This window comes from Aristolochia californica, unplaced genomic scaffold, assembly GCF_029961685.1.
Source record: "Aristolochia californica isolate CCGP_79_NKW_82.1479 unplaced genomic scaffold, dmAriCali1.0.hap1 SCAF_10, whole genome shotgun sequence".
Taxonomy (NCBI): Eukaryota; Viridiplantae; Streptophyta; class Magnoliopsida; order Piperales; family Aristolochiaceae; genus Aristolochia; species Aristolochia californica.
In genome coordinates, this window is record NW_027181771.1 from 2,105,630 (window position 1) to 2,128,583 (window position 22,954).

General features: G+C 39.4%; 3 protein-coding genes and 1 long non-coding RNA gene across 4 annotated transcripts; 3 read left to right on the forward strand and 1 right to left on the reverse strand.

The window, feature by feature from the left end:
- Positions 1-507: 507 nt before the first annotated feature.
- On the reverse strand, positions 508-1,669 carry LOC137966949 (uncharacterized). The gene is made up of 2 exons (XR_011116395.1): positions 1,521-1,669; positions 508-1,196 (listed from the first exon to the last, which is right to left on the reverse strand). It is a non-coding gene; the product is annotated as an uncharacterized lncRNA (long non-coding RNA).
- Positions 1,666-3,006, forward strand: LOC137966938 (uncharacterized). The gene is made up of 2 exons (XM_068813468.1): positions 1,666-2,083; positions 2,304-3,006. The coding sequence occupies exons 1-2, from the start codon at positions 1,807-1,809 to the stop codon at positions 2,765-2,767; spliced, it is 741 nt and encodes a 246-aa protein (XP_068669569.1). The 5' UTR covers positions 1,666-1,806; the 3' UTR covers positions 2,768-3,006.
- Positions 3,007-13,575: 10,569 nt separating this feature from the next.
- Positions 13,576-20,278, forward strand: LOC137966954 (hexosyltransferase GAUT11-like). The gene is made up of 2 exons (XM_068813470.1): positions 13,576-14,204; positions 18,433-20,278. Exons 1-2 carry the CDS (start codon positions 14,055-14,057, stop codon positions 19,885-19,887), a joined length of 1,605 nt encoding a protein of 534 aa, XP_068669571.1. The 5' UTR covers positions 13,576-14,054; the 3' UTR covers positions 19,888-20,278.
- A 1,391-nt stretch (positions 20,279-21,669) lies between these two features.
- On the forward strand, positions 21,670-22,954 carry LOC137966970 (extensin-like). The gene is made up of 2 exons (XM_068813471.1): positions 21,670-21,936; positions 22,006-22,954. The coding sequence occupies exons 1-2, from the start codon at positions 21,768-21,770 to the stop codon at positions 22,791-22,793; spliced, it is 957 nt and encodes a 318-aa protein (XP_068669572.1). The 5' UTR covers positions 21,670-21,767; the 3' UTR covers positions 22,794-22,954.

A 22,954-nucleotide genomic window follows, 5' to 3' on the forward strand; every position in this document is an offset into this window, starting at 1 on the left:
TGATCATTTCCTGTCCTGGGCAGGTTTGTGGTGGACAGATCGATCTTATCCGATCCTTTGTCTGTTTTCTTAGTTTGTAAAAAGAGATGGTTGAATCGTTGTTGCTTGCTTCTGTAAAATCCCAAATCTCCTTTTCGCATGTTATGTATCAAATCGATTATGCTTCATCCGTTAAAGAAGATCCAATCTTTAATGTTTCAGAGACATGGATCATAGGAATCGTTCAAAGTGAGCAGAGGAACGATTGTGATCGTCCCGAAGCTATATGAAGAGATTTACAGAAAAAGCCTGGAGATTTTCTGTCCGATGATATCAAACTGAACCAAAACTTGCGAGAACAACTCCCTTGACTAGCTAAATCCATGACGTGATTAAGAAAAGATAAAAAAACATTTAATGTTTTTGTTTTTGGTACATTATTGTTCGATATGGTGGAAAGCTCACCTAGTAGTCTGCTTTAATTAATTAATTCATTCTCGAAAAGAAGAAAAAGGAATCAGCACCATGAAAAAAGCAAAAACTGTTGAAGTAAGATTAAAGCTCTACCAAATTTTATGATCACCAAAACCAAACTTCTTAAGTAAGATGAAACACAGAGGATCATAATACAAGTAAGATCAAAGCTCACAAGTCACAGCTTAGATCAAATCGTTGGAATCAAACTTAGGCACGCAGCAGCCTGAAATATGCAGCCGGGTTATTCTCAAAAGTAGCTCTGAGAATCCATACGCCAGCCATGCCAGGCGCTCGCATCATCTTCCCTCCCGCCGAGGCGAAGCAAGGGAAGCATCCCCTTAAACAAGTGACGAAGCTTTTCACTAAGGTCCAAATCAAAATTGCTACCATCGTTATTAAACGGACGAAGCAACAGCAGATAAAGGCAACACAGGAGAAGATCGCCGTTCCCACTGCCACGATGAGATTAAACAGACAAAGGCCGATAGACTGAAGACAGCAGACTAGAATAGGCACGGTGATTAAGAGAATCACCGCGACAAAGAGAACCCAGGCGCCTACCACAAGCCAGTGAGGAAGGTTCTGAAATAGGTGGAGAAATTCGTGCCATTGCTCCACGATGAAGTTCCTGGCGCCGTCTTCTAACCAGACCTGTTTCTCAGTCATTTGCCGGAGAAAACTTTCCACTCCCTCTGGGCCGAGCTTTCTCATATCTCTCCCCATTTTTTGGTGAAGCGATTCTGCAGAGAACCCAATGGGAAATCGTTGGGATTTTAAAGGAAAAGAAGGCTTTTCCATGAGTCTTATCTCATTTAATGTCTCTGTCTGTAGCACATTATTATTCAACATGATGGAAAGCATCTCCATTAAAGTGTCAATGGAAATTTTTTTATGTTTTTTAGTCTTGAGAAGGAGATAAAAGTAACCGAACTATGCAAAAAGCCAACAAAAGAAGAGTAAGAGTATGCAAATAAGAGGTATTGAAGAACAAAAAATTGGATTGAAGCTTGTTTGCTTTTTTCCTTAACCAAAAGAAATAAACACAAATATAAAGTTTAATGTACCGAGTAGCAAAACCATGCGCGATCACTATGTGGTCCTTAGGGACCTGCAAGATTCCTTCGTTCCCGCCAATGGCAGCACAGAATATCTTACCGACGGCCATTAAAGGAAAGCCTTGGTAGCGAAGGAAACTCGAGAGTCGCCGTCGAGAGTCGCCGTACTGTCATCCAATGGCCACGGCGCTTTCTGCTTTTATAAAGCATACTCCACAAAAATGATCTGCAGCTGCTTAACTCAGTCACCGGTGACCAAGACTTGCAGTTGCAGAGAGGAGAATCATCCGCAAATATGGTTTACTGCGACGATGCCAAAATTCTGTCCGGGATCACCGACGGGGACAAAATGGAGGAACTCCCGAACGCCACCTGGATCTCTCTGGCGCCCGAGAAGGCCGACGTTCCAATGCCACCCGCCGCTGAGGTGGGGGATAGCGGGATCAAAAAGATTTTGCGGACGGCTGCTAAAGTGTGGATCGTCGCTGTGGCCGGCGTTGGCCTCTTGGCTTTGGGTGCGTTGGTGATAATGGCGGCATCTGCGTCTCCGGATTTTGAACCGCCTGAAGAAGGTGAGAAGAAGGATAAGGAGAAAGTGATGAAGAGACCTAGTGAAGTAGCTGATATACCCAGAAGCGAATTTTTATGAATATGTCTTTTTGAATTACTGAATTATGATTTCAGACACTAACCCTCCAGGTCGCAATATTAATTTCATGCAATTCGAAGTTTTTTTTTTTTTTTTTCTGTAGGATCTGAACTAATAAATGATCAACCGCTTTAAAATTACAGCAATTTCCATCCTTCCTCTCCCAAGAATCGTATCATCAGAAAAGATGGGGAGACAGCTGGTTCCCCAGGGAGTGACCGGGTCAGGAAACGGCACCGGGAACTTTATCGTTGAGAAATGCCGTCAATTTCTCCTCATGTTGAGGAACATTGCAGTGTTTCTGGCTGAAAAGCTGGAGCACATCCTTCCTCCCGGAGCCAGATCCGAGACGCACCATCACTGGTTTGTGGCGGTCTTCCTGGTTCTCTTGGCCGCGGTGATTCTCTTAATCACCGTGCCTGTTCTCCTCTGCTGTCTTAAATGCTTGATACATCTCATCAAGGGAGTGGTAACGAGCATCTTCCCTTGCTTCTCTTCTGGAGAGAGGATGATGAGAGCTCCTGGCAGGCCTGGTGTCTGGATTCCCAGAGATGTTTTTCAGAGTGATCCGGGTGAGTATTTCAGGCTGCTGCACGCTGAGGTTTGATTCAGAGGATTTGATCTGGGGTGTGAGCGATTATCGTAGTTATCTCGTATATGTTGATCTCGATGGGTGATCAAGAAGTCTGATTGAAGGGATTTGGGTCTGTGAGTAGTGCTTTTGATCTTTAGTGTGAGTGATTATTTTTAGATACTGTTCTTGGTGGGTGACCATGTACTAGTGATTATCCTAAAAATTAAAACTTCTAGTTACATCTTTATGAGAATTCTTCTTATTTACCAAGATGTCACCTCTCTTGCACGTGTGCGCCTTCTCGTTGGATATGTGGGTTTGAGTTCATCTTCCAACAATCACAATTATCACATTTTATCCTTCTTAGTTTGTTTTGCAAGATAACCAGACCAAACAGGTGACTAGTGGAGGCCATGATAGAGGAAGACTTTATTTTTTGGATAATGATATAATTTCATCCATGACCATTGCACATCTACATGTTATTTAACAAGTTGTTCAATTACACAACTGGCCGAGACTTTCCTCTTTCAACAAGCTACAATTTTTAGTTCATTCCTTGAAGTTTGTTTCGAAGTTATTTTGTGAACCTTGTAAGTTAGGCAGGTACTTGAGGAGTAACCTCCGTTCTCGGGCCTGAGAGGGTTAGTCTTAGTCCATTTTCTAGGTACATTCAGATGTTTGGAGACTTGTTTCTATTCCTAGTATAAATGAGTCAAAAGTATTTTCTTTATCTCTGTGGATGATTGTGCTCGAGTAACTTGGTTTTTTTAAATGAAATATATAATTTGAACTTTTCTCTCTATTTTATTCCTTTTATAATATGGTTAAAACTCAATTCCACAAGAAAATTCAAGTGTTTTGTTCAAATAATGTCAAAGAATATATATCATCTCAATCTAAATCTATTTTTACCAAGAAATGAATCATCTATTAAACATCATGCTCATATACAAAAGGGTGTTGCTAAAAGGAAAAATCGCCATCTCTTAAAAGTTTCTTGAGTCCCACTAATGTCCATCAATTTTTCATAGTTTTATTGGCTTTATGCTGTTTTTACTGCTTTCTATCTTATTAATTGTATGCCTTTTGGTGCCCTTTTCAAGAAAATATTGTTTTCATCGCTTCTACCTCTTGAAAGCGGTTCAACTTCCTACTAAAGTCTATGGTTATGCTTATTTTGTTCATAATTGTTTACCTTACCTAGCAGAAAAAAACTTGATCATAATTCATTTAAATGTTTTTTTTGGGATACTTCAAGAATCAAGAAGGTCGTGTGTGCTATAATTCTTCCTTACGTAAAACCTTTGTTTCTATTGATGTTATATTCTTTGAGGACCAAACCTTTTACTTCAAAGGATCCCCTCCACTAGGTTTTGATATTTTTTACAGGTATTGCCCAGACCGCTTGAACTCTTGGATAAGATCGTTCAATAGCCACAAGATCACCCATTAGACCACCCGACATAAACTCCTTTCAACCTTCAGCGTCCTAAACTTTTCATATCTAAAATGTAACGAATGTTAAACACTATGTAGCGCTCATATATCGAACTGTGATCAACACTCCAGATACCCTTCACCTAATATCAGCTTCTTTCTTCTCCAAGAGGAATGACCAAGTCCAAAACAGAGAGAATCTCCTTTCGAAGAGGGGCCATCAACTACTTAATAGACTTCTTCTTCAAATTTTTACAAAATAGCTTCCATCATAAATGAAAGTAGGAAAAGAAGAAGATGAATGAGGGAACTTTCGTCTTTGACGGTTCCATTACCAATCTTTGTTTCTTCAAAGCACACTTTATTAGTAATTAAACTGAAAACATTATAAAATTCACCACACTCTCGGATGAGTTCTTCTATTAATTTATAGATGTGTGTGTATCAATTACATAGATTGCAATTGATTACAGTAATTGTAATTTGTACAGAAAAGGTATGAAGGAGCTTGATTAGCTCCTGTAATTTTGGATCGTAATCCTCTGTAAGGAATGTCCTAAACAGGGCAGTGTTCTGTTTTGGCATTATCTTCAACAGCCCCCCGCAAGCTTAGCGTCGGATTAGGACATACATGTAGTTTGAATCGAAAGAACTGAAAGAGAGGCCGATAGACGCTTTTGGTGAAGATATCTGCAACCTATAAGTGAGAGGGCACATATTGAGTGCGAATCTTGTTAGCAACAACAATTTCATGCAAAAAATGAATGTCTAACTCAACATGCTTGGCCTATTTGTGGACAATAGGGTTGGAACTCAGGAAGAACGCTTTTGTTATCGCATAAGAGAAGTGGCCGCTCAGGGATGGAAACTTTGAGATCACAAAGAAGATGGGTGAGCCAGATAAGTTCGGCGGCCGTTAGAGCAAGAGCACGATATTCAGACTCACAGCTAGAACGAGAAACTGCAGGTTGCTTCTTGGCACTCCATGAGACTAAGTTATCACCAAGGTAAATAGAGTAACTCGAGGTGGAGCGGCGAGTATCAGGACATCCGGCCTAGTCAACATCAGAGTAAGCAACTAAAGATCCCGGTGAAGCGGATGGACGGAAGGACAAACCATAATAGAGAGTACCTTTGACATACCGAAGAAATCGCTTAACAACAAGGAAGTGGTCAGTAGTGGGAGAGTGTAAAAACTGACTTACTGAGTTGACAGCATGAGCAATATCAGGACGCGTGATGTTCAAATACTGAAGAGCACCAACAAGAGATCGATAAAGAGTGGGGTCCGAAAACAACGGACCAACAGAGGATAAATGCTGAGAAACCACCATAGGAGTGTGCACAGGCTTGCTGTCAAGTAATTAAACCCGGGCAAGGATGTCACGTGTATATTTCAACTGAATGAGAAAAAGGCCATCAGCAGTTGGTGTAGCTTCAAGACCAAGAAAATAGCTGAGGAAGCCCAAGTCCTTAGTAGCAAATTCAGAATGAAGCTTGGTGGCAAAGCTATCAAGAAGAGAGGGATTGTTGCCCGTAATAATAATATCATTGACATATAAGAGCAAATAAAGGATGTCAGAGTGCCAATGAAAGACGAAGAACGAAGGGTCAGCACGACTGTAGTAGAAGCCAAGATGAATAAGGAAACAGCTGAACCGCTGAAACCAGGCTCGAGGGACTTGCTTGAGGCCATAGAGAGCTTTCGGAAGCTTGCAAACATGAGCAGGAAAGCGAGGATCAATATACCCCAGTTGTTGTTCCATATAGACTTGTTCATTGAGAGTACCATTTAGGAATGCATTTTTGACATCCAATTGACGGAGAGACCAGCGATTTGTGACAACAATAGAGAGCACAACCCGAATAGTGGTAGCTTTGATGACAGGACTGAAGGTGTCGGTGTAATCAAGACTTGGGACTTGTGTGAACCCCTTTGCGACGAGACGAACTTTGAAGCGCTTAATAGAACCATCAGGCAAGTATTTGATCTGAAAGACTCATTTAGAACTCATAATATTGGTATCAGTCGGACGAGGAACCAAGATCCAGGTACTATTATTTTGTAGAGCTTGAATTTCTTCATCCATAGTGGCTAGCCAGGTAGGATTCTTGGCAGCTGATTTGAACCCTTTGGGCGCTGTAGATGTCAATAGAGCATAAAGGAGACCAGAAGAGCCAAAGTAAGCAAGATCAACCGAGTGACGAGGTTTAAAAATTCTAGTCTTAGCGCGTGTGAGCATAGAATGAGACCACATCGGGAGTTCGGCAACAGGAGCAGGGGATCCATGCGGACCTGAATCTGCGGGCAGAGGCAAACCTGTAAGTGAATCAGTGGCCTGCAAAATCTCATCCATAGGATCAGAACAAATAACACAGGGACGAGAGTCGGATGGAGTAATGTGCGGGGAATGAGGCGCCAGAGGAGATAGGGACAAGACTGTAGGAGGTTGACCAGGTTCCAGGAAGTTGGAGAATTGGAGAGAGGAGAGAGGTTGAGCCTGAGAAGATGCTAAGAAAAAGAAAAATGTCTCATCAAATTGGGCATGTTTGGTGATATATATTCGAGAAGTAAGGGGATCAAGACAACGAAAACCTTTATAAGATGAACAATACCCCATAAAAATACATGGAAGACTACGCGGGGAAAATTTGTTAGGCATATAATCACGTAAACAGGGATAGACACGATAACCAAAGGGATGGAAATTCGCATAATTGGGAGAAAAACCAAAGAGAAGTTCAAAGGGGGACTTACCTTCGAGAAGTGGTGTTGGCAATCGGTTGATGATGTAGGCAGCAGTACTTAAGGCAACAACCCAGTATCGAGTAGAGACGTGAGAATGAAAAGGTAGAGCTTGATGGTGATCATATGAATCAAAGTGTTGAATGGGAGGAGATCGGAAGAGAAATTTGTCGCCATTGAAGATAGAGGGATTTTAATCTAGACGAAGCTCTGATACCATGAAAAGATTATAAAATTCACCACACTCTCGGGTGAGTTCTTCTATTAATTTATAGATGTGTGTGTATCAATTACAGAGATTACAATTGATTACAATAATTGTAATTTGTACAGAAAAGGTATGAAGGAGCTTGATTAGCTCCTGTAATTTTGGATCGTAATCCTCTGTAAGGAATGTCCTAAACAGGGCAGTGTTCTATTTTGGGGTTTAGGGTTTAGGGTTTAGGGCTTTCACGGTTCCATTACCAATCTTTGTTTCTTCAAAGCACACTTTATTAGTAATTAAACCAGTGAATGAAGGCAGCTTGGGTCTGGTTTGAATCAACTTCTACAGGTTTCAACAGGTGGCCAATGGTGTTTTACGGTGTTACTTTTAAGCTAAGGCACTAGAATCTTTTTAAAGAGAGTATTATAATAAACCTTCGAGTAGTAGCCTAGCATCACTAGACTGACTGAACGGAGAACTTCCTCGTTAGTCGTGGGGAGTATCCTCCTACAATCTCTCAAGGTCTAGGTAAAAGAAGGGAGAAGCAATTGGTTTTATGGACAAGGAAAGACTGAACCAATCTCTTCATCTGCTCAAGTGTTTGGAGAGTTGTGTTCAGTAGACTTCACAGGAACTTCTTCCATTGTAGAAGGACAGATTGTATGAAACCCTTCCTCTGCTGAAGCAACTTGGGAGTAATTTATTGGGGAAGACAAAAGGAACTTCTTCCTTTGCTGAAGCAGAGAGTGGATGATACCCTTCCTTTGCTCATCAGGCAGGCGAACAATTCTTTAGAGAAAGCAAGGGATGAGATAAAAAAAAGGGGAAGGAAGCCTTCCCAATGCTGAAAGAGTTGGAGAGAAAAGCAAAAGATAGAAAAAAAGGAAGAAAGAACGGAACAATATAGAAAGAAGGAAGAAAGAAAGATAGAAAGGAAGTAAAAGGAAAGATATAAATAAAGAAGAAAGAAAGACAAAGATAAAGAAAGAAACATGAAAGAGAAACATAAAGAATGATGAAAGAAAAAACAATAAAGAAAGAACGAAAGAAATTTAGATGAAAGAACAAATAAAAAATGCACATAGAAACAAATAAGAAAGAAGAAAAGAAGAAGAAAGAAATAATCAAGATAGAAGCAAACAAGTTAGAAAGAAAGAGGAAGAAAGGAAAAAAAGAAGAAAGAAGAAAAAAAAACAAGAAGAAGTAGAAAGTACAATGAAAGAAAAGATGAAAAAAAAAAAAATGAACGAAAGAAACTTCCGTTGTTTCCTTCTCCAGATTTTGACGATCTCAGAAGTGCAAGAGAAGGGAGGAGAGGGTGATTCCATGGGGAACGTGTTGGGTCAACCTGTTCAGTTGCTGATGCAAAGAGTGAACGAAACTCTGCATCTTCTGAAGTATTTGGGGAGTACTTTATTGGAGAAGATGAAAGAACTTCCATTTAAGAAAGGAGTGGACGAAGCTCTTCATCTGCTGAAGTATGTGGGAAGTATTCCATTGGAGAACATGAAAGAACTTCCTTTGATGAAAGAAAGGGTGAGTGCTATGTGGGAGGAAGCAAGGAGTGAAGGTCTTCCTTTCCTGAGAGAAAGAGAGAACGTTGTGTGGAAGAAAGCAAGGAGTGAAGGTCTCCCTTTGCTGAGGAAAAGATGGAATATTTTGTGGGATAAAGCAAGGAGTGAAGGTCTTCTGTTGCTGAAAAGCGCGAAGGGGTTTCTGTTGGAGAGAATGAAGGAGATCAGTCCCTGCGGATCTGCCTTTGCTATTTTGATTCTTTTGTGGTTTTTCACCGGCAGAGAAGGTCTTCCCCTTGCAAGGAATTATAGGATACCCGTAAATGGTATTTCAACAGTTTGATCGCTGGAAAAATGAAGATCCAATCTTTAATGTTTCAGAGACATGGATCACCGGAATCGTTCAAAGTGAGCAGAAGAACGATTGTGATCGTCCCGAAGCTATGAAGAGATTTACTGAAAAAGCCTGGAGATTTTCTGTCCGATGATATTAAACTGAACCAAAACTAGCGAGAACAACTCCCTGGACCAGCTAAATCCAAGACGTGATTAAGAAAAGATTAAAAAACATTTAATGTTTTGTTTTTGGTACATTATTGTTGGATACGGTGGAAAACTCACGATCTTAAAAGCAAAAACTGTAGAAGTAAGATATAAGTTAATAAATATTTTTCTCAGTTAATAAATACAAGATCTTTATACTCATTACTGTATTTGGGACTATCTTTTAACCCTCTCTGATCACATGTAAACGTCGATAATTTGGGTAAAACCCTGGCAATTGATACCATGATAAATTGGATCAAGGTACCAAAACCAAACAAAGAGAATAAGTAAGATAAAAGCTCACAGCATAGATCAAATCGTTGGAATCAAACTTAGGCACGCAGCAGCCTGAAATATGCAGTCGGATTATTCTCAAAAGTAGCTCTGAGAATCCATACACCAGCCATGCTCGCATCATCTTCCCTCCCGCCGAGGCGAAGCAAGGGAAGCATCCCCTTAAACAAGTGACGAAGCTTTTCACTAGGGTCCAAATCAAAATTGCTACCATCTTTATTAAATGGACGAAGCAAGTGCAGAGAAAGGCAACACAGGAGAAGATCGCCGTTCCCACCGCCGCGATGAGATTAAACAGACAAAGGCAGAAAGATTGAAGACAGCAGACTAGAATAGGCACGGTCATTAAGAGAATCACCGCGACAAAGAGAACCCAGAAGCCCACCACTAGCCAGTGAGGAAGGTTCTGCAATAGGTGGAGAAATTCGTGCCATTTCTCCACGATGAAGTTCTGGGCGCCGTCTTCTAACCGGACCTGTTTCTCAGTCCTTTGCAGGAGAAAACTTCTCACTCCCTCTGCGCCGAGCTCTCTCATATCTCTCCCCATTTTTTGGTGAAGCGATTCTGCGGGGAGCCCAATGGGGAATCGTTGGGATATTTAAAGGGGAAGGAATCCCTAGAGAGTAGACTTGGGCAGAGAGTAGGGCAAAAGCAAAAAGCAAAAAACGTACAGGGAAGAGTAGGACTCCATAACAATGGTGGAATGGAGAATGGTTTGTTATTCACTTTGAAAACAAATTCTTTGGATCTCATCTTTTGGTCATTTTTTGGTCATTCCATTGCAACGACTTCAAGTAGGAGTGATAAGTTCCAAGATTTCTGCTCTTTTACCACTTCCGTTGTCTGGTTTTAAAATCAAGTTTTGAGAGCTTTTTTGTCCGTAGAGCTATCAAATAAGCTTTTTCCATGATCATGGCACTCCACCAGGGGCAAGAATTGACACCCACTTCAAACGAGGAGTCTTCTAGGGTACGTAGAGCTATCAAAGACATCCTGTTCAAGCTTTTACCAAAGTGCTCTCATCAGCATGTTGCATCGTACTAGGAAACGAAAGATGAACGACGGAACTTTCGTTTTTCAGTAGCCCTATGTTGAATAATCAGCTTAACTAAATTCATATTTATAATAAAGAAAAGTAGTAGAGTCCAATTATAATTAAATTACCTTTGTCCCAATTACACGCAAACTCTAATACTTATAAGGTCTAGTATAATTACATAACTCAACATAAATAGAAGACTAACATAACTAAAATACCTTTAAATTAAAACTCTTTTATGATACCAGCTTCCATAATAATTTTGGCTCTGAAAGACTTCTTATTATATAGGACTCATCATGTCACCTCACGTGATCATGGTGGGTTTATATCTTATGGGTTTGGGCCCATATTTAAATACACTTGGATATGTAAGTCTTCCTTGGTCGTGTGGGTTTGGGTCCATCTTCCAACACCGAGCATCACCAGACTGACTGAATGGAGAACTCCCTCATTAGTCGTCGGGACTATTCTCCTACAATCTCTAAGGTCTAGGTAAAAGAAGGGAGGAACAACTGGTTTGATGGACAAGGACTAAACCAATCTCTCCCTCTGATCAAGTGTTTAGAGAGTTGTGTTTAGCAGACCTCATAGGAACTTATTCCATTGTTGAAGGACAAATTGTATGAAACCCTTCCTCCGCTGAAGCAATTTGGGAGTAATTTACTTGGGAAGGACAAAGGAACTTCTTCCTTTGCTGAAGCATAGAGTGGATGATACCCTTCCTCTTGTCACGGAGCCTAAGCCCACGGCATATTCATTGGGCTTGTGATCCCTTTGAGGATACATAGAGGAGGTTCTTGCCCAAGCCCTCTATGGATGGCCCAACCCATGTTCTAGAAGGAGGGATCTCTAGAAGTTCTCTAGAAGGTTCCGTACATACACCAAGTTGGGTTCGGTATATGCATTTGGGCATACACCCTAGTATTGTATATAAGAGTCTAGAAAGGTCCATAGCTAGATGGTAGTGGAATAGTCTAGAAGGATCAAACCATTAGATTAATGACAAGTGTATACAATGAAGAGCATTCATTGCTCCCCCTCAAAACTATAAATAGGGGAGAGTCTCTTATTTGTACACAACTCATTGGAGTGCAATACAATCTCTCTTGAGCAAGTCCCTTGAGTCCTCTTAAGTTCTTTCATTGCTTTCATCGGGCGAGTCAGTGTAGCCTTTGCAAGTAAGAGTGAGAGTTAGGCTGACTTGTGTATTTGCAAAAGGAGTTTGCACACAAGTGCCGCACTGGTTAAGCAAAGAAGTTGTGATCCCGTGACACTCTACTCATCAGGTACGCGAACATTACTTTAGAGAAAGCAAGGGATAAGAGCAAAAAAGACAACGAAGCCTTCCCAATGCTAAAAAAATTGGAGAGAAAATTACCGGAGAAACATTCCTAAATAGAAACATATGTCAGTACTAGAAACATTCCTAAATATATATCATAACCTTCCAAGTTTTTTTTTAAAAACCTCATCTTATGATAAATGAATTGGTGCTTCTTCATACACAACTTTGCCATTAACTGTCTTCTTATTTATTGTTGAAAGAATATTATGTAATCAAGCTTATGTTATGTTAGTTTTCCTCCTTAAGTGGCCAAGTGGTATTCTTGTAATTTTATCAAGACTTATCAATATAAATCAATATGAGGGAAACTAAGCTTAATTAAGACCTAAGGGTGCAAGCTCTCTGTCACTAAAATTCTTGCTCACTCTCTCCTACCCTTTCTACTGGTCCACTCTCCATCTTTTTGCTCTCTTCTTTTTTTTCTTCTTCTTCTCCTCTCTTCTCCTCTTATCACTAGCCTTTAGAATGGATTAAATCCTAGAATCTAACATGGTTTCAGAGTTGGGATTCTAGGGTTTAATGTTCAAAGATGCTCAAAACTTTCATGCAAAGCTAAGAAGATAATCTTAAAGTTTTCTTGTACGAGAAGAATTAGGTTGAATTAATTTTTATTTCTTGAATTTAATATAAAGCTTAAAGTTTTTAGTTAAATAAGATTTTTTTTCTTTTTTACTTTTTTTGGGTAATTTATTATTGGCACGAACACATGCTCAATAAATCAAGAAAACAACAAAGCCAAAAATTGGAATAATTATAATAATTACAATAGATCATTTATTTTGATAAGGGTGAGCAATTCATGAAGAGATCCTTAAGGGAAATAACTAAAAAAAAAGAAAAATAAAAAAATAATCAATAAAAAATCTGTCGATTGTTGAACTTTTTGATAGAACAAGGGGCATCGATTCATATGACATCGATACGCTTGTTCAAGTTGAAACAAGCTTAACTTATGAACAATTTATGATAAATGAGATATATAATTAAATTATAACATAAGATTAAAAAAAGTTTAAAAAAGGTATTAAATTAAATGATTGAAGGAAAAGAAGGGGCCAATAGGTAAGGAGAGATGAAAGAGTGTGGGGGTGTGGGAGATTAGGGGAATAACATGGCTTGGGGCCATCTTTTGAATTGTAAAACTTGTCCATGTGCACCCACACATAAAGCCATGTGCTTCTTTTATTGTGAAACTAGAATGTGAACAACAAAGTCCATAAATTTTTATAAAAGTTACATTTACATAAATAATATAAAGTTTTCATACAATATTCAATTTACAAGCATTGAATTTTGTATAATAATAATAATAATAATAATACTAATAATAAATAAATAAATAAATAAATAAGTAAATAATAATAATAATAATAATAATAATATATAATAATAATAATAATAATAATAATATATAATAATAATAATAATAATAATATAATAATAATAATATATTATAATAATAATAATAATAATAATAATAATAATAATAATATGGTCACTCAACTTAAAAAGTTGTACCCATAATTTATAATTGATTTAATAGGAAAAAAGTACGGTGAGCCCACTTCAAAAAGTGAAGCAATGAAACAGACGAATGGTTTCAAATCTTGACCCTTCATTTTGTGACAGAGTGGGGCCTCTCAGAGTGGGGGCAGAAATACTGAGAGCAGCAATGGTGGTTTCACCGGGGTTGCTATTGGATTCGCAGTTCCTCTCTCTGTCTTGGCTTTCACAAAACAAGCAAAGTCGAGATTGCAAGGCGAAAGCAACCCAGAAGTTTTTTTTCTCACTCTCGCTCAGTTTTTATTGATTGCAACGCGAGGAGTGCTTTGCTCACAGAGTTACAGCTGATAGCCAGATTCCTCAATTAATAAACCCCGGCTTCCTCCTCCAGTTTTAGAAAATACAAGGATACTTTTTCTAGCATCCGCATCTTCACACCAAATCTTTGCTTGCTTTCCGAAATCTATCCGTCTTTGCTCGTTTAGATTGGTTGTGGGAGTCTCCCACTTGGACTTACTTTTATTCTTCAGCTTCTGACGTAGAAAAACGGCTTGTACCGTGCCTCGGTTGCAGCGGGTCCGTTTTTGAACAAAAACCGATCTTTATGCATTTTGTTCCTTGTGTCAGGTATGGGTTTTTCTGGGTTTTTTATTTGATGGTAAATTAAACGGGATCGTGGAGAGCGATGCGGCGGCGATCGGCGGAATTCCGACGCCCGGCCCGGCGGAGAATTTCGAATTGGATCGTGGGTCTCCTGGGATTGTTTCTTTTCGTGGGGTTGGTTCTGTTTGTCCTTCATCATCAGCATCAAGGGGAATTTGAACAGCTAATTCAGGTACGAGCAGGATCATGTCGGTGGATCCGTCTCTGCTGTTACTCGCACTTGTTACTGGTTTTCCTTCTATGTTGGTCAAAGCTGTTTTTATCCGTGCTATGAGCACCGAAGTATGCGTTTAGCTGAATTTCATTTTTTGTTGATGTGCCCGACGGGAAATTTTTGTGAATTGCGATCAGGACAAAGAGAACCATTTCTTTGGTCTTTTGTTGCTCGCGGTTCTGGATTTTGTTATGTGCAGTTGGAAATGCTTGTGTACATGTGTGTAAATTCTAATGATAGCTTGAGTGACGGTACCCGTAAATTTGGATCTGTTATCCCGATGCTTGCTTTAAGCTGAAACTTTCCCAAACCTAGCAGTATCTAGTTTTAAGTTTGGGTTACTAAATTTCAGTGGGAAAATGATTGGAAAATCATATTTGGGGACTTAGTTAGATGATTTTGATTGAATCTGGTGTTATGTACTGGATTTTTTTTCTACTTTGTAAGGTCCAACGTCCTTGGAGGCATGTATTCAATCTTTACCCTTTTTATGAGAAAATATATATATATCCTCCTGGTGGAGTATTATCTAGAAAATCTGTTTGCTTGAGAAAAAAGTCAAGTAAAAAAAAAAAAAAAAAAAAAACTTTGTAGATACTAGCTGAAGCTGGAAATTTCAGTTCAATTAATTAACTCTCTCCTGAAATTGCTAGAAAATGACACCTGCATTCGGTGGCAGAGGAGCTCTATGCAGGAAGAGAAAAGATGAACTTCTTAGACAACAGAACTCACCACGACCTTGTTGATGGGCATTTGGCTTCACACCTAGGCCACAGACAGATTACTGCCATTTCCTTTGTCAATCAATGTATTGATGTTTGAGTAAAAGATTGTTTTCATGCATTCCGTAGATCCATGTTTTCATTAGATCTGTGTTCTATTTAATGTCCGCATGAGGTGGGTTGCTTTATCACCCTAGATGCACTCTTCCTAGAGATCAGACGAATGGGACAAAGACAGAAATCTTTTACCTGTAAGGGGTTAGGAAGTTTATGGACCAATTTGTCCAGTCCAAGCCTTTTTCATCGACTTTTATATCTTTTGATAGATTATGTCTTCCCTGTCATCTTTGTTATATAAATTTTAAGTGAAGGTGCATTTGTTCTGCAGTAGATAAGATCAGGAAGGTCCTTTTGTGCTCACAGATGTCACTTTTTATTGCTCTAAACATGGGGCACTTCTTTGGAGCCTCTTGTTTTATGACATATTCTGTAATAGCTAATTTGTCAGATCTGCTGACTATTTAGCATATTCGAGATTAGATTATTATTCATATGGAGCCACCAGACTCACTGATCTAAGGCCGACTTATTCTTAGATTCATAATTGGTCAAGTTTATTGTGAGGATGGGTCTTAATATATTGTTAAGTAGAATTGAGATTTATCATAAAAAAAACAAAGAAAAAGAACTGAAAGCTGGGGGAAATTCTTGTTGAAGATTTTGATTATAGTGTTATTTGTGGGCCTTTAATTCAGAGAAAACATGCTGTGAACCTATTGATTGAGAGGTTATTTTTTGTTTATGCATTGGTGGTAAAACTTGCGTTTTAGGAGAACAATGTGGAAATAGGTTGTGGTTACATAGGGTGTGAGCAACCCAAATTCTATTTGATGTGGAACTTTTATCACTTTCCCTTGCCTTGGGAGTTCTCTTTAGGATGAAAAAGTGGAAAGTGGTCTTATCAAGTATTATGGGCTTATCCTGGACAAAGGCGTCTGCTGTTGTGGTGTATTTTTTATTTTTTTGAAAGATGTTTTTATCTTATCTGTTGCCCGTATAAATGCTTTTGAGAAACTTTAGATTGAACTGGTGCAGACTGTTAACATGAAACTCCTCCCAAATGGTAGTTTGAACATCAAAGTTTGCCAGTAAAGATTTAACTTCCACTTTGAAACTTAAGTAACATGCAAATTTTGGTGGGTAGATTGTCAAGATCTGACATGTAGACTTTCTCTTGTATTGTTTACTGAGTATTATTGTGTCTTTTAAGTCATCTAAAATGTGTGGTTTTTCACTTTTTCTATAATGAAATGAAAATTGTCTTGTTCAATTGGTCGGCTTTATTATCAAACTTTCTCTTGTTTGCTCATATAAAATGTTAATAAATCACATGAAGCATTTTCCCTAAATGTATGGTCTTTATTTTACATGAAAAAAAAAACACAGCATAGCATGCCGACCTTCCAGTGGCTAAGAAGATCCAAGTCACTGATCATCATCCTTGCGACCAACATATCATTGGACCCATGCCTTGAGTATGTCTGGTCGATCATTTGCTTGTTCCACAAGTAGTTGGCCTATCCAGACCGTTAACCGAAATAAACATTTTTTTAAGTGGAACAATGGGTATCCATAACTTGTTGGAGATAAATTATTTCACATCCATTTTTGTGGTAAAGTTAATGGGATCTTCCTGAAGCTGGTAACTGATTTGTCTGAAAGTAACCTGGTTTAATGCATCTTGCTCTCTTGCTAGATGCATTTAGCTTCCTGAAGCTGCTCAACAAAGGGAGAGTAAGACACATCTCATGTATTCATTGAAGCACACCATCAGATCTGCAAAAGATGTAGCACACACACTTGCAAGGGCTGGGGTTTCCTGACAACAGATTGCTGTGGGAAACACTCTTCCCTAAGAGTAGCATTTTGGCATTTACATTATATTTGCTATTCCTAGTCTATAATTTCTGTTTTTTTTTTCTTGGATTATATCCTCCTATCTTGTGCTTCACTGCTTTGGAATTTCTTGTTCCCTTAATAAAACACCCTTTCTCATTGTGATACATAAAAAATTAGTAAGCATGTCATATGGCACCAAATCAGTACAATGAGCAGGAGATCATGAATCCCAAATTGCATAGAAGACAGTTAAAGAAGCTGAAGCATGAGTGCAGTTTTGAACTTGGATGAGTGAGGATGACACAATTAAGACTTAGGACCTTTTTACATTGCTGGTGTACGTATATAGGCAGAAATTATCTGCTTTAGTTTTCTTTATAACAAAAACTCTGGACTTAACTGAGAGCAAAATAACTACGATCATGATGATTACCAGTTTGCTCCTGAGTGCACTGTTATTTAACATTTTCAGTTGCACAGTTTTAAGCTTCATGAAAGTGTAAGACATGTATGGGTGTTTAAGGCTTGTCAACATAAGAAGATATAACTTTTAGTCTCTTGAGGAGCAGAAACACAAACTTACCAATTCTGTTCAAAAAATTGTGGCTTAGCCTCCAAATGCTTGCTTGACACTGCTGCTTGTCCTTGACCATATGGTTTTTTTTTCTAGTAGTGGTAGCTCAAATCTGGTCTGGAGCAGTCCAATCTTCAGGGTGATTGTAGCTATTACTCTTTATGATCACATTTAGTAAAGGGACAGCTGCAGCCAGTATCCATAATTGCAGTGGACTGGCAAAAGGAACAATGCTGTGCAATTTTGCTTATTTCTATGGTAAAAATTTTGTAACTATGAAGGTTGACATTATCAGTCTGATGTGAGACAAATAATACTGGTTGATACCTTTTGACTGAGGAAGAAAGGCCTTGCTCAAATTTGTACTTTGCAAAATCTCAACTTTTTCTTGTTAGTGTTAAAAGGAATAAATCTACATATGCTACGGTCAAGAAAATCCTGTGGATGAATTGGGAAAATGCCTCCTAATTTCGGTTCATCATTTTCAATTGGACTAGGACCCAGCTTTAGCATGGTATTAAAGAAGTGTATTTGTTCTGTTAATCCTACTTTGTACCCCAATCAATTTGCACCTCATATAAGTTGTCCACTTCGGCCTGTTTAGCCAAAATCTTAGTTGGTAAAAAGCCTTCCTAACTTTTGCTAGTCATTTTCGGATAACCTGGAGTGAACTTTAACAGTAAGGATGAATGATTTTTTAGTTTCCGAAGTTTGATCTTAGCCTCTGCACCATACAAGACAATAAGCAGTAGTCTGATGTTTCCTTTGAACTAAAAAATTAGAATGCGTGGCAGCAAAAAACATTATCGCAAAAACATTATATCAAAAGAATCGCTTATTTTCATAGTACCAATTACATTTGCTCTTAATTTTTTTTTTCCAATCATGTGTTTACTCAATAAAAGTACATTAGTGGTTGGTTTACTGTTAGATTCAATTAAATGCATTTATTTTTTATTCTTTTGAAGTCTAAGTTATCTTCTATTTGCAGGGCAAAGATGACTTAATCAAAGAGGTCCAGCATGCAGAAGTAAACTTCACAAAAGAAATTATGAGTGCCACATCTTTTGCACGACAATTGAGTGAACAAATAACACTTGCTAAAGCTTATGTGGTTATTGCCAAAGAGCACAACAACCTCCGGCTTGCTTGGGAACTGAGCAAGCAGATTCGGAGCAGCCAGCTGTTACTCTCTAAAGCAGCCATGAGAGGGACACCAATTACACTTCTGGAAGCTGAGTCCTTGGTTAAAAGACTATCTTCCTTAATCTATAAGGCTCAAGACTCACATTATGATGTTGCAACAGCAATAATGACCCTAAAGACCCATATCCAAGCCCTGGAGGAACGAGCAAGTGCTGCCATAGTCCAAAGTGTGGCTTTTGGTCAATTAGCTGCTGAAGAAATTCCCAAGAGTCTGCATTGTCTGAACACCGAATTAACAGTTTATTGGCTGAGCAAACCTGAGATACAGAAACTTGCAGAAGAACAGCAGAACTCTCCTCGGCTAGTAGATAACAACCTCTACCACTTCTGCATCTTCTCAAATAATGTATTGGCTGCTTCAGCAGTGGTTAATTCTACTATATCAAATGCCGAGCACCCCAAACAGATGGTTTTTCATGTAGTCACAGACGAGGTCAATTATCGGGCCATGCAAGCTTGGTTTCTTATGAATGACTTTTTGGGGTCAACCATAGAGGTGCAGAATGTCAAAGAGTTCACCTGGCTAAATGTATCTTACTCTCCCTTGGTTAAGCAGCTTCAGGAAGCTAAAACTCAAACCTACTACTTCACGTACTCTTCAGATTTGAACACTGAGCCAAGGTTTAGAAATCCTAAATATATCTCTTTGTTGAACCACTTGCGGTTCTATGTCCCTGAAATATATCCCTTTCTAGAGAAGGTGGTGTTCTTGGATGATGATGTGATAGTTCAGAAGGATCTGACCCCACTGTTTTCATTGGATCTACATGGAAATGTCAATGGAGCTGTTGAAACTTGTCTTGAGGCATTTCATCGGTATTATAAATATCTCAATTTCTCAAACCCCATCATTGGAGAAAATTTTGATCCTCAAGCCTGTGGGTGGGCCTTCGGGATGAATGTCTTTGATCTCATGGCATGGAAGAAAGCGAATCTCACAGCACTGTATCACTACTGGCAAGTACAAAACGCTGATTGGATGCTTTGGAAATCAGGAACACTTCCACCTGGTCTTCTTGTGTTTCATGGTTTCACGGAGCCTCTTGATCGAAGGTGGCATGTGTTGGGATTAGGCTATGATCCCAGAATTGATGAACGGCTGATAGAGAGTGCAGCTGTTGTGCACTACAATGGAAATATGAAACCCTGGTTAAAGTTGGCAATTGGAAGGTATAAGCCTCTATGGGACCGGTATGTCAACCAAACACACCCTTTTATCCAGGATTGTGCTTTGCATTGAAAAAGTTAATCCCCTTAGCAGGCAAAAAAGTTTCTGCCTGATCATGACAAATATTCTTCTTTATTTTTTGTTTTAGAAATATAAAGAGTAGTTTATTTATAATTTTATACAATTAGTAAGGTGGTGAACATAGGCGGCTGTGGTTTTTGGTGGGAATCAATTCAGTTTTGATGAGTTGGGGTTCAATGTTCCTTTCAGTTTCTAGGATTGGATTCTTTAGCAGGCAGCAATTTTTTGTAATAATTTGCATCAGTCAATTAGTTGTATCTGCACTTGAATATTTTTTGTAATTCAACCAGGTATGATCTGGTGATGTTTGTAACACAAGCTGTACAAAGCCCTGTTTTTCTGTGGGGCTTGCTGCAACATATTTAGTTAGTCGTTCCATTAATTGTGTGGCTTCTTCCTCCATCTTCTTTTTCCTTTCATATCATTCTTATTTGGGAAGTTGAATGCAGAATGAGATTGGAAACAATCAAAACTAACAGGAAGCGTGGAGTAGGCAACATTACTCCTGTAAATATTGATGCTTATAGGTAGATGTAAAATGGGGGAGATATGAAAACTGAGAAGAATGGAAGTAAATGTAGTGGCAGTATTTTGAATGGCTGTGAACTGAATGATTTTCTGAAAACAAAACGAATTGTCCTAATTTCACCTCTGCACTACCAACTATATCATGGAGTTTTGCTTTCTGTGATTATTCAGTCTCCGGCGATCCTCTCCGGTCACAGGCATCAATTGGACCTAGTTTTCTCCTTTTCCTATATTTTGTTAAGCATTGGTAGCTTTTGGCACTTTTTGGGGGTTTAAAAAGTTGTTTTTTGAAAATCACTCCGTATTTCAGTAAAACTTAATTGGGTTAAACCACTTATTCCTTTGTTCTTACAATTGGCACCCTTCAACTTGACTTTCTCAATCCGAGATCCGATCCGACTCAACTGAGTCGAGTCGAATTAACCAATCAAAGAACTATGGCTATTATCACCCCCAGTAATATCAAACTTTGGAAGGAACAGGTACTTTGGTAATGTAAGGGATTGTGCTCCAGTTCGATGAAAAAAGGTCCAAGTGGACCATCACGGGTGAGTGTTGACAGCCACTAGCTCACCAGCCCCGTGAAGCCTAGGGAGTGATATCTCGTTTGGAGCCCGTGACCTGATCATTGATAGCAGCTTTCATCCCAGAAATCCATCGGAAATGGTGGTGGGAAAAGGCTGAGGAGAAGAACATAGGATCCACATGAGTGTTATTTGGTGCCAAATATTCTGTTTAATAAGGACATTTGACATGACAACTATACGGGTATTTAAGATTCAATAATGAAAGAAAATTTCTACTGAAACAGGTTAGATTTTTATTATTAAATTAATGGGTTCAGAAAAATGTTGAAGTGAAAAAGAATATTTTTTTCCGACTCGATCCAACAAGAATGAAGTTCCCAGATTCATCAACAGCTGGTAATGATCTTCAGAAACATGTGGCTGGTTAACTCATCTCGTGAACCACCTGGGTCCCTTGTCCTTTTGGCCTTTACTAAGACAATTGAAACTAGTCCCCTGGAATAAAAATGAGTTCAGCTTCTTCACCAGTGCCTTCCTGTCGTCTACCTTCGATGAGTGCAATAAACAAAGACAAGAAGACAACCCTCGTTCTTCTACCAGAAAAAGGAAAGACATCCCCATTTACTGCTGCTTGTTAACAGTTAGACCCAGAGCGGATTTTGCATGAAAAACATAAATACTGCAAAGATTTCTCTTCTGAACAGTCAGGAGTAACTGTGGATAGACAGGAACAACTTGCACGCAAAGAAAAAGATGAATGGGAAGAAATTCAAGCCAGTATAAATCCAAACATGTCAAGCTAGAGAGAGTGCAGGAATGGCAAGAATGAAGATCCTCTGGTTACTGGTCTGCACCTTGAGTTGCCTCTGCTACTGCACTATTGCCAAACACGAGAAGAGGTTTCTATCTGCAATGGTGGTTGGAACAGTCTACTGTGATACATGCTTCCACCAGCAATTTTCGAAGAGCAGCCACTTCATCTCAGGTTAGTGTCTAGTTTGTTCTGAATCAACAGAAACACTTATTCACTGGTGATGTTGTGTGCCTCTTGCAGGTGCATTAGTCTCAGTGGAATGTGGACCAAAATCAAGACCCAGTTTCCGGAATGAAGTAAAGACGGATGAACATGGCCAGTTCAAGGTTCGGCTTCCTTTCTCAGTTGGCAAGCACATGAAGCAAATAAAGAGATGTTTAGTGAAGCTAATCAGCAGCAGTGAGCCTTACTGCTCAGTGGCCTCAAGAGCAACATCCACTTCACTCAATCTCAAGTCAAGAAAGCAAGGAGTTAACATTTTTGCGGCTGGGTTCTTCTCCTTCAAACCTCTGAAGCAACCAGACTTGTGCGACCAGAAGCCAAGCCCTGCCACCTCTGCAACAATCAAGTCCTCCAAAGCCTTCCTCCCCTACCCAGACCTCAATTTCCCTCATGTAAATCAAAACCCACTGATCCCAAATTTACCACCTCTTCCAAAATTAGCTTCACTGACAAAACCGCCAGGAGGGGCAGCAGTTTTAGAACAAAAATTGTCGTCGAATGAAAAGCCAGACCAGCCTACTACCTTCTTCTTTCCGACACCGCCAATCCCATTTTTGCCATCACCCCCCTCCATCCCATTTGTGCCATCACCCCCCTCAATCCCATTTGTGCCATCTCCGCCGCCTTTTGGGCTACCACCCAACCCATTTCAACCACCCTCTCCGCCGCTCATTAATCTGCCGCCTCTGACACCCCTGCCTTTCCTCACCCCGCCGCCACCACCACCATCACTCATCCCGTTTCCTTTCCCACCAATCTTCCCCGGCATCCCGCCAGCCTCTCCCACGAAGGAAAAGTCTCCGTGATTGTAACATCATCTGGATCTGCTGGGATATATTATCATCTAAATAATTATCGCTGTGTAGTTCAAATTCTTTTGCTATTTTGCTTCCCTGCTGTTGCATGAACTATATAGGGCTCTCGGTAGTAGTAATAAATTGGCCAAACACCAGCAGTCTTGCATCAA

What these genes read in the sequence shown, in the direction of transcription:
- LOC137966954 (XM_068813470.1), top strand. Translation starts at nt 14,055, where the DNA reads ATGCGGCGGCGATCGGCGGAATTCCGACGCCCGGCCCGGCGGAGAATT. An exon ending in AATTTGAACAGCTAATTCAG is followed by an intron (nt 14,205 to 18,432) that starts GTACGAGCAGGA and finishes TTCTATTTGCAG; the next exon opens with GGCAAAGATGACTTAATCAA.
- LOC137966970 (XM_068813471.1), top strand. Translation starts at nt 21,768, where the DNA reads ATGGCAAGAATGAAGATCCTCTGGTTACTGGTCTGCACCTTGAGTTGC. An exon ending in GAGCAGCCACTTCATCTCAG is followed by an intron (nt 21,937 to 22,005) that starts GTTAGTGTCTAG and finishes TGCCTCTTGCAG; the next exon opens with GTGCATTAGTCTCAGTGGAA.
- LOC137966938 (XM_068813468.1), top strand. Translation starts at nt 1,807, where the DNA reads ATGGTTTACTGCGACGATGCCAAAATTCTGTCCGGGATCACCGACGGG. An exon ending in TTTTGAACCGCCTGAAGAAG is followed by an intron (nt 2,084 to 2,303) that starts GTGAGAAGAAGG and finishes TTAAAATTACAG; the next exon opens with CAATTTCCATCCTTCCTCTC.